This window comes from Rhagoletis zephyria, unplaced genomic scaffold, assembly GCF_001687245.7.
Source record: "Rhagoletis zephyria isolate East Lansing unplaced genomic scaffold, Rhagoletis_zephyria_1.1 Rzeph_scaffold_02220, whole genome shotgun sequence".
NCBI lineage: Eukaryota > Metazoa > Arthropoda > Insecta > Diptera > Tephritidae > Rhagoletis > Rhagoletis zephyria.
Genome location: NW_016159304.1, coordinates 75,627 through 86,413, shown reverse-complemented (window position 1 = coordinate 86,413; position 10,787 = coordinate 75,627). Strand labels below are relative to the sequence as shown.

The following is a 10,787-nucleotide window of genomic DNA, read 5'->3' as shown; positions in this document are numbered from 1 at the left end:
TATTGATCATTTTTATTATAATGATAATTACCGTTACTCTTACGTATCCTGAATAATGTTAACAAGCTTGCATTATCTTTTCATCAAATCTGTATATGCGCTGGATTTTTATGTGCTTTGAATGTGCCGTGCGTGCGTGTTTGCTTTTGTACACATACCTACCTTCGTCTAACTAACAACACCGCTAAAACACAAACAACAACTACACCGGCAACAACAAACACGCCAACCCACAAAAACCACTCAACTACTCAACTCAACAAAACTCGAATTGAAAATGCACGAAAATGACATAGCAGCAGACAAAAACACTGCAACAACAACAACAAAAACAGCAAAAATCACAAGAGCAAATCATTGACAACCGAAACAATCGCATTAGCAACAACACCAACAGCAACACAAATAGCAACAGCGAAAATGGCAGCTTGGTAAACACGCAGGCCAACAATGTCAACAGTTTGGGCCCGAAAAAATTCATTTTCAACAAAGCAAACAACATCAGGCGCAACAATAGCGGCAACAACAACAACAAAAGCAATAATGACAACAGCAGCATCTATAGCAACTCAGCAGCAGCCATTGTAGGTAGCAACACAAAACTAAAACCTGTCAAAGGACGACGGCCGACTGCGTTGCCAAGCGATGCACCAAATTTGAAAGAAGGAGAAGAGGAAGAACGGGGAAATTATGAGGAGGATATTGAGGCAGCAGCGCCAAAGTTGAACGAGGAAGCTCGTCATGTCAACGATAACCAACTTAATGGCTATAAAAGCAACTCCAGTGACCTGGATACACCCACCACACCGGCCTCCACGCTGGCTGTGCAATTCTTTATTGGCCAGCAGTCGCACGAAGAGGACAACGCATCCGCGCGTTCCTTGAATGCGGGCAGCTGTCGCAGCATAAAAGAGGTAACAGCGCAAACACAACCGCAAAAACAACAGCAACAAAGAAGGCAGTTGGAAAATGGCGATGTTGCAGAAAATAGCTACAGCCCTACCACCGCTTCACTACTCACCCCACAAGCCGCCAATGAAGCAACCCCACTTCGCAACTACAACCACACGACGAGCCTTAGCTCCTCACCGATACTCTACGGCCCACAGTTTAATCGCAAATCGAGATCGAAAAGTTGTCGAAAAATGCGCTGCGGCGCCGGTAACGAACCACCTGCGGATGATGATGTTCATATACCAACGCCACCACCATTGCCGCCGCAGTCACTCACCGCTGCCTCATCGTCCGCTTCGCTGCTTTCGTTGCGTAGCAACAAAAGCAAACGCAACTCTGCGGTCGCCGCCAACACCACAGCAACGCCACAAATCGAGGAGGGTGGCATTAGCGCCAACGCTGAGTTTGTCACTCCGCCGAGCTACGATATGACGACGAATGGCAGTGGCCAGGTAGCAGCTAACGCGAATGGCGCAACAAATGACAAAGTAAGCGCAAAATATTTGTAAAGTGGACAACTATGAGCAACTAGTTGGGAGGGGGAGGGGAGGGCGAAAATGGCGACTGTTTGCAGTTTAGTGTATGCACTTCATATATTTCAGCGTTTTTTCGGATGGCATTTAGCGAGTTTAATTGACATGCCGCTGGTAGTGGGTAAATATGTTCAACAATTTGAGGCAGTTTTGAAATTTCCAAGCCACCAAGTCTTGGTCGTCATTGCCAATGCAGCTCATGAAGCAGTCCCGCTTGCCAACAAAGCATTTGAGCTAACAGTCAAAATCAACATTCATAGATTGCCACAAATGAGTTTCGAAAAGTAGCTATTATAGCTGGCTAGGTACGAGTATTGTTGACAATGGGCTTTGTGGCGCTTGTGAAGAAAGCTTTTGTGCTTTCATGCGTGCGAAAGTGGTTTCATGCATATGAAAGCCTTGCGAATTAGAGTTTGGGTGGCTTAAACTAGAAATTTTAAAGCAAATCGTAAGTTCTTTCACGATTTCAGTTTTGCATGCATCAAAGTAAAGAAAGAAATAAAAGTTTTGACAAAGATGTGATTAACACATTAACTACATATCTATAATTATGGAGTGGTTACCTAGGCCTAAGTTAGGTAAGGATAGGACGGAATGGCTACCTCGTCGGTTTTTTGACACGATTTATATAAGGAGAAGAATCAGCAGTAGGACAGAAGTAATTATGTACTTTGGGTGAGTCACCGCAAAAGGCAAATGTTATAAGGAGAAGAATCAGCAGTAGGGCAGAAGTAATTATGTACTTTGGGTGAGTCCCCGCAAAAGGCAAATGTTCTAGAGTGCATATAAAGGGGAACCGGATATTATTAAAAATGTTAGACTCATGGGAGCAGATTAACTGAGNTTCAGTTTTGCATGCATCAAAGTAAAGAAAGAAATAAAAGTTTTGACAAAAGTGTGATTAACACATTAACTACATATCTATAATTATGGAGTGGTTACCTAGGCCTAAGTTAGGTAATGATAGGACGGAATGGCTGCCTCGTCGGTTTTTTGACACAATTTATATAAGGAGAAGAATCAGCAGTAGGGCAGAAGTAAGTATGTACTTTGGGTGAGTCACCGCAAAAGGCAAATGTTCTAGAGTGCATATAAAGGAGAACCGGATATTATTAAAAATGTTAGACTCATGGGAGCAGACTAACTGAAGGGAGTCGATAAGATGATTCCTCATCATTTCCCATACAACTGCTGCAGTAGGGACTGAGATAATATTAAGTCTAATAAATAGTATGTATCCCTAGCGAAATATATGCGGTTAGGATTATCAGCTGTATCGATTATTGCGCCATGTTAAGGCTTAAAAGTTTGTATGAGCTCATCCAGTCTACTCGTGGACAAAAAGAGCATTGCAAGGTTTCTGTCCAGCGTTCACGGGGCTGACTAAACACCAAAGGTGCGCCCAAAGACTGCTACGTCTGTTTGATCAGCTCCAGAGTAATTGCATAGCTTGGATAAGAGGAAGAGGTTGGTAGATAGCTCTTTACAGACCACACCTCTGTCTAACCACACATCCAACTCGGGATTTGGAATACAATTTGCCTGATTTTTCCTAGGGAAATTGTGTGTCAGGGAAAGTTTACTCGTACGGTCGCCAAGACTTGGCGAGTTGACTCTCCCTAGTGGGGTTCCCTGCTTACTCCCGGAAGGATGGATGCTAGGATGGGTTAGGTTACAGGAGATGGGCATACAAAAGCCACTGTAGACCTATCACCATGCCGTATTAGAGACTCCTTACGTCCCTTCTCAAACCTTAGAAGTTAAACCAATTTGTAGCCCTAATGAAGCTGAATCCAGTTCAGCCAAACATTCAAAGAAATTGTGGAGAAACGAGCGCCGATGAGCCCTCGCCACTGCAGGACAGTGGCACAAATAATGCTCTACGCTTTCGATTTCTTCTCCATCACGGCAACTACAACAGTAGTCGTTTGACTGCTTGCCCGTCCTACTAGCGTGGGTTACTATCAGGCAATGCCCGGTGAGAACTCCAATTAAGTGCCGGACATTGGTCGTAGAGTAGAGGCTAGATCCACGCTTATCCAACCTAGGCCAAATGTGCCTTACTATCCNAACTACAACAGTAGTCGTTTGACTGCTTGCCCGTCCTACTAGCGTGGGTTGCTATCAGGCGATGCCCGGTGAGAACTCCAATTAAGTGCCGGACATTGGTCGTAGAGTAGAGGCTAGATCCACGCTTATCCAACCTAGGCCAAATGTGCACGTGGCTTACGCAGACCATATTGCATTGCCCGTTCGATAAAATTATTATCCAGCCAGAGTTTGCAAGAAGATTGCGGAATACCCGCATTTCGAGCAGTACTGGTGAAAGGTGTTTTTTCTTGCCAGTTCCCAGTACATCTCTATGGCCAGGCACCAATGCGACATGAGTGATATATTCATTTAGAGACAAATGTCCAGAAGTTGCTTCTAAGGTCCGGGTCACTCAGGTGTCAAGAAATTTGGCAACAAACGAGGAGAACCTGACATTTCCACTCAAACAACCCTCCATGACGACGAGTATTATTGCTCCGAACAGATGCCTTGAAGTGTTTAAAGGAAGAGTTGAGGATCCACAGCATTCGGACCCGTGTCGGCGATGCTGATTATCGCTACCGCCGTCGTGACATGAAAACGTGATATAGGGAGGAGTTTAAATAACTCTTCGCAGCTCATTGCTAAATTTACTTAATAGATTTTGAATGCGATTTCTAGAAAGTACGAGTCATAGCCTCGATCTAAAATGCTATGATTTAAGCATCTTGATCTACGCACAACACTTTCCACTTAACGCTATTGATTCATTTCTATTCAAAAGCATTACTAATTATGTTCAGATTTATAAAATGTCCATATCTTTTCTTAATTTTGTGTTTGCAAAAGAGTGTCTACGTTTGCTAATGTGCAAGTCAATTACGCTGTGAGAACATAAATAAATAACTTTACATAACATAATATAACGCAACATAACTTAAATTAACATAGCATGACATAACATAACGTAACATAACACAACATAACATAACGTAACATAACACAACATAACATAACGTAACATAACATAGCACAATATAAGATATTACATAACATAACGTAATATAAAATAACATAACATAAGATAACTTAAAATAGTATAACATAACATCTTCAGATATAAAACATTTAATGCTTTCACGTGCATACAAAATTTTATCTTTACTTATCTCCAGTTTAGCATTGAAGGCCAGTTCTATACCCTTAGTGAGATGCTAAACCTTAGCAATAGCTCAACTGTATCCATCGATAGTGAGCTGTGTCGTGATTCAGGTGTATTATTCGAGGTAACTTATTCAGAAATTACAACACTTATTTTCTACACTAACTTTCCATACTCGTAAAAGCCATCCCTGATTGATTGAGACTTCAGAGTTTTTTATTGCATTAAATTTTAGTCTTTAACAATGCTAACTTCTGTAACAGCTCACTTCCAAGTAATGATCTCCAATTTATTGCTCAATTGTCCCTATTGTTATCTTAATTTTCAACACTCACATTTATTTTATCAACACAAAATATATTTACTATCTTCACACAAAAAAGGACCAAACCTCCTTGTTAAAAGAAAGTAATAACAGCGGCAACGGACCTCAAGCGCAACGCGTTGAGGGAGGACTCATATTCACGCGTCCAAATTTACCCGCCAAGAAGGATGTGCACATCGAGTTCATTGGAAAGGATAATGAGTAAGCGAAATATCTGTAAATTTATTGCCACACATACACGCATGCTGACACAATTCGCTAACGCACATATTCGCTTCTCTTTCGTCTTTTTCATATTTACACACTGGCTTATCCGTCGCTTGGCATGCAGAACACGCAATCTCATACGCAAGGCCATCGAACGCAATGACTTCCTTAACAATTACATGGACAAAGAGCGCAAGGAGATGGTCATCGATGCGATGGCGCCGACATTCTACGAAAAGGACTCTTTCATCATACATGAAAATGATGAGGGTTCGGAAATTTACGTCTCCGAAACCGGCTATTTCGATGTGATCAAGGGTGGCAAGGTGGTGGGCAGCTTTGGACCGACAACAGTATTCGGTGAATTGGCAATACTTTACAATGCCAATCGTTTGGCATCAGTGAGAGGTGAGTTAACAAAAACTTCGTGGAAATGGAAAGTATGCGATGGAATTTCTAATGAAGCTGACATAATTTCTCAATGCAGCAACGACAAATGCGCGTGTTTGGAAAATCACACGTGAGACATTTCGACAAATTATGGTACTGTCCGAGTCGAAGGAAAGAGATGAGAATTTATTTTTTCTGCGTGCGGCGCCATTCCTTAAAGATCTATCTGATGAGGTTCTCAACAAGGTGGTGGATCTGCTGCAGCGGGTAAGCGCAAAGCGAATTGAATGCAAATTCCCCTTGAATAATTTCTCTTATTTATTTACTACTTCAATTTAGAAATATTACGAACCGAATGCGTGCATCGTGCGGGAGGGAGAAGTGGGCAATGAATTTTTCATAATTCGCGGTGGCACTGTGACCATCAAGAAGAAGAATGAGCAGAATATTGAGCGTGTGGTGGATCGGCGCAAACGTGGTGACTATTTCGGTGAGCAGGCGCTACTCAATGCGGACCGCCGGCAAGCGAGTGTTTATGCGGATGCGCCCGGTACTGAAGTGCTCAAACTGGACAGAGAGTGAGTGAGCTTTCACGAGCTAGTTATATGAGCTTTCGATTAAGTGTGACTTTGTTTTCGCTGCTATCTCCACAGAGCTTTCATCAGCTACCTGGGCACCATACCGCAACTGCGTGAGAAACCCGAGGAGCGTAAGTCCGCCGAACGCAAGCAAAGCAGACAGCAATCCGAATTTGATAACGAATACGCACATATACAGCTGACGGATTTGAAGAAGATAGCAACATTGGGTGCGGGAGCTTTCGGCTGTGTGGATTTGGTTTCTTACGAAGAAAAAACGTTCGCGCTCAAAATCATTAAGAAGATTGATGTTATCAAACAGGATCAAGTGGAGCATGTGTACAGCGAGAAGCATGTAATGATGAAGTGTCGCAGCTCGCCGTTTATTATTGAGTAAGTGAGGTAGCGATTTTGTTTGTATCGAACTTTTGAGCTTTCACTTAAACGGTTTTTAGATTGTATAAAACTTTCCGCAATGAGAAATTCGTTTACTTCCTGATGGAAGCTTGCATGGGTGGCGATGTTTGGACTGTTATGTCGAAGCGACGCTACTTCGATGAACGCACTGCCAAATTCATAGCTGGTTGTGTGGTGGAAGCTTTCGACTTTCTACACTCGCATAATATTATTTATAGAGATTTGAAACCAGAGAATTTAATGCTAACAACGGACGGTTACTGTAAACTGGTGAGTTCTTGAATGATTTCTTTCGTGAAATTCTTCATACTTGTTTATATTTTATCATCTTTCCTACAGGTCGATTTTGGCTTCGCCAAGCACATACCGCCCAATCAAAAGACCAACACTTTTGCAGGCACACCCGAATATGTGGCGCCTGAGATCATTCTAGATCGCGGTCACGATCGCGCGGTCGACTACTGGGCTTTGGGTATATTGATTTTCGAATTATTGGTTGGCAAAACACCATTCCGTGGGCAAAATCAAATCAAAATATACCAACAGATATTGGGTGGCATCGATGTCATACAAATGCCATCGAAAATACCACGCTCGGCACAGGGTTTGATTAAACATTTATGCAAGCAATTGCCAGCAGAGCGTCTGGGCTATCAGCGGCGTGGCATTTTAGATATTAAGCGACATGGGTAAGTGGCGTGACATACATATATCGGAAATGAATGGAAATTTTTTGTAAAAAAAACTGTTACTTTTTAGCTGGTTTGATAATCTCGATTGGAATAAGTTGAAATACAAGCAATTGCCTTCACCAATAAAGCGGCCAATATCAAGTAACACCGACTTGCAGTACTTTGGTCCAGTCGGTGTGGAGAACGATTTTGATCCACCGGATGAAACGAGCGGCTGGGATATTGATTTCTGAGTATTGCAAAGCAATTTATTTTATAGTCAAACTGCATTTAGAGTTAAACTTTTTTTAAGTGTGAAACTATTTTTAGTATTAAAACTAGTGGATATAAAATAATATTCCCTAAATAATTGAGCAATAATTTTAAGAAAAAACTTGATTTTAAATAATTCACGCATATTTACCCCGACTATAAGAATCATATCCAATTTGTGGTATTAAACATTTTATGAAATATATAGATTTAGGTAAAAAATTATTGTTTCTTAGTTTAAAGTATTATAAGCTGTTAAGGCCTTCTATTTTGGCAAGTTTGCCAATAACGTGAAAAATATGATATTACATTATTTCATAGCTGAAAGTATTGATGTGCGCCGAGCTTAGAACTTTTGTAGCCCTAGCTCATTTTTCTTAACTAGTTTCTGTTATAAATTTATATCAAAATGTGATACTAGAGAGTCTAAGCTCTCTACTCTCTGATAAAAAAATAATAATTTATGAAAAAAATCTAGCAGTAATATCACCAGTGTAAAGATATGTTTATGAATGCCTAACTGCAATAACATGTTTGCTAGGGTTGCCACTTATTTAACAAATTAAACTAAATCAACTTTATTATTTTAATTAAATATTATACTATAGGTATATGTATAGTTTGAATATGTATCAATTTAAAGAGTGTTGCCACCTACATAAAAGGTAAAACTTATTTAATTTTTTAAAATTAATCGTAATATAATAATATTGGCAGCGCACAAGTAGCACTGGCATGAGCTTTATCCGAACACATTTTCGCACCGTTACCGTCAACAAAATTGAGCCAATTACTGTACAATTAATTTTTAGTAATGTTGCCACCTATACGAAAAACTGGTAACTATTCCAATGTTGGATTTAAGAAATACAATGCGGTCGGCAAGCTAATTTGAAAAGCCCTGCCATTTATTAAAATAAATTTAAAACAATGAAATGATACTTTTTGTATTTCCTTCAAAGTAGTGTACGAAAATTTTTATGATTTTGCTAGTCATCCAAACAGACTAAAATAATTTAACTGACCATGGAACAGCATTTTTTTTTTTAATTACAAATACCTAGCATAATGTTTTCAGGTCAAACAAGCAAAAAAAATTTTTTTTATTTATTTTGAGACTGGACCCGAACTGATTCAAACTAGCCTCGAACTAATCCCGAAATGATACTGAACAAGCCCCGTCCCTGGAGACTTAAACAATTTTTTCGCACTCATAATTATAATGAGAAGACTTTTATAATAAAAATCTCAAAATAAAAGTGTTTGAAAACTTATGGCGTTTTCTTTTCTCGAACAAAAAATGTCGCCTTCTTATATGGCAACATTATCAGAGTGCAACATTTTAAAGAAAGAGCACGCAATATGATATTCTAGAAAAGAAAACGCTATTAAAAATATTTATCTCAATTATAATTATTATGAAAAGACTTTTATAAGATAAGTCTCTAAATAAAAGTGTTTGGAGACTTAAAAACATTTATCTCGCTAATGATTATTATACAAGACTTGTATTATGTAAGTCTTAAAATAATAGTTATCTATGACTTAAAAATTTTTTCTCGCACATATTTATTATCACAAGATTTTTATGATTCTTACGAAAATTTCGAAGACTTTTTTAAAACTCCACCATGGAATAATTATTATTCTGGGTCTCTGAAATATATGTATATTTCGTGCGTAGCCAGTATGTTAAAAATTGACGGCCTGTCCACCTACGAACATACAGACATTGTCGCCCTTTCCTTGCCACACCCAGTCTTTAATGGCAGCATAACTGCCTTGCAAAGCCCTTACAAGGTGCACGGATAAAAACCCGTTTTCCTATGAGACAGCTTTTTGGAAACCGTGCAAGTGCTATGCAAGACTTCGAGAATACCCCTATTATCATTCATAATTCTGCATGTGTAAATGAGCAGCAAAATGACTTTTTGAACAGGAATATGGGCGTGAAATTATGTGCACGGCCACTGCACGACTCCATAGGCACTTGCGCGATTAACATTCATAGCAATGCCTCCATTGTTGCACAGTTGTATTGCCGTTACAGTTGTTTTGTGTTTGTTGCAATTGCAGCTGTTGCCGCTGCTAATGCTACTGGCATAATTGTTGCACACATCACGTTTGCAACTGTTGTTCGACTCGTTGTTAAGCTTTTGTTTATGCGCATGTTTGCTTTGTTATGTGGCATGCCACAATGGCCTTGCAGCTGCAATATTTAGTCACTACATTTTAGTGGCACATGAATGAATGACGATGTGCTTGCGTGTGCGAGTGAATGTTTGTGATAATAATTGTACAATGTACATTTATGACAGCGTAGTCAAATGTGTACATATACATATGTATATGTTTATTATGTTAGGGTGGTCCAAAAATACATACTTTAAAGTTATTTAAAGACTCAATAAAATAATTAAGTTTCTTCATCAAAACTAAAATTGTGTGAAGAGATTTACAAACTTTTTTGTACGGGGTTGCCACCCTTCTAAAAAATGCAACAACGGTTATTAAAACTTTGACATGGGTATCAAATGGAAGGTTTATGCGCTCCCAGCAAAGGTTTTTGAAAGTGCATACTTTAGTTCACAAATATTTTTGGATAGAGTTGCTATTTATCTATAATACATTTCATTAAATCATGCTGCATGCGGTTAAGTAAAATACTTATGAGTTTCAAACAAAAGAGGTTAAAATAAAACTTTAACCCCTACATAGTTTTGGATAGAGTTGGAACCTATATAAAAAATTTAAATGAGTCCGATATGTCGTCGCTACCATGGTAAACTATCGAATGTGCAAAAATGCATATCCATCGTTTCACTTAAATTACATAATTTCCTCATCACAATTAACAGCCATATTTGAAATCACGTTAGTCCAAAACTTATGCGTACACATTTCGTGTCATATCCATATTGTGGTAAGCTTAAATTTTTTATAATCATTGTTCTATTTTTTTAGAAAGGTGGCAACCCCGTTCAAAAATATTCTTAAATATCTTCAAACGTTTTTAGTTTTGATAAAGAAACTCAAATTTTGTATAGAGCTTTAACTACTTTTAAATTTTCAAAAATCTGGCAACCCTATTATTCAAAACTTTTTATCGCAAACCTACAGGAAATATCGGGTAGAATGCAGAAAAGAAATTAAATATATCCATTGAGCTATTCGTACGTGTTGTGGTTATGAAAACATAAAATAACTCATTTTTGTTTATAACTGATAGCATTATCGGTTATTAAA

General features: G+C 39.0%; 1 protein-coding gene across 1 annotated transcript in view; it reads left to right on the top strand.

Annotated features, from left to right (window-relative positions):
- LOC108366307 (cGMP-dependent protein kinase 1) overlaps positions 1-7,588 on the top strand; it is a gene marked incomplete at its 5' end in the record, with an annotated part of 10,631 nt that extends 3,043 nt beyond the window's left edge. Inside the window, 10 exons of the mRNA XM_017620653.1 lie at positions 300-1,442; positions 4,694-4,804; positions 5,064-5,206; positions 5,337-5,620; positions 5,700-5,869; positions 5,942-6,180; positions 6,256-6,573; positions 6,636-6,867; positions 6,937-7,286; positions 7,357-7,588. Of these exons, the coding sequence (XP_017476142.1) occupies positions 300-1,442; positions 4,694-4,804; positions 5,064-5,206; positions 5,337-5,620; positions 5,700-5,869; positions 5,942-6,180; positions 6,256-6,573; positions 6,636-6,867; positions 6,937-7,286; positions 7,357-7,522 (3,156 nt within the window). The remainder of the gene's footprint in view (positions 1-299; positions 1,443-4,693; positions 4,805-5,063; positions 5,207-5,336; positions 5,621-5,699; positions 5,870-5,941; positions 6,181-6,255; positions 6,574-6,635; positions 6,868-6,936; positions 7,287-7,356) is intronic.
- Positions 7,589-10,787: the final 3,199 nt, after the last annotated feature.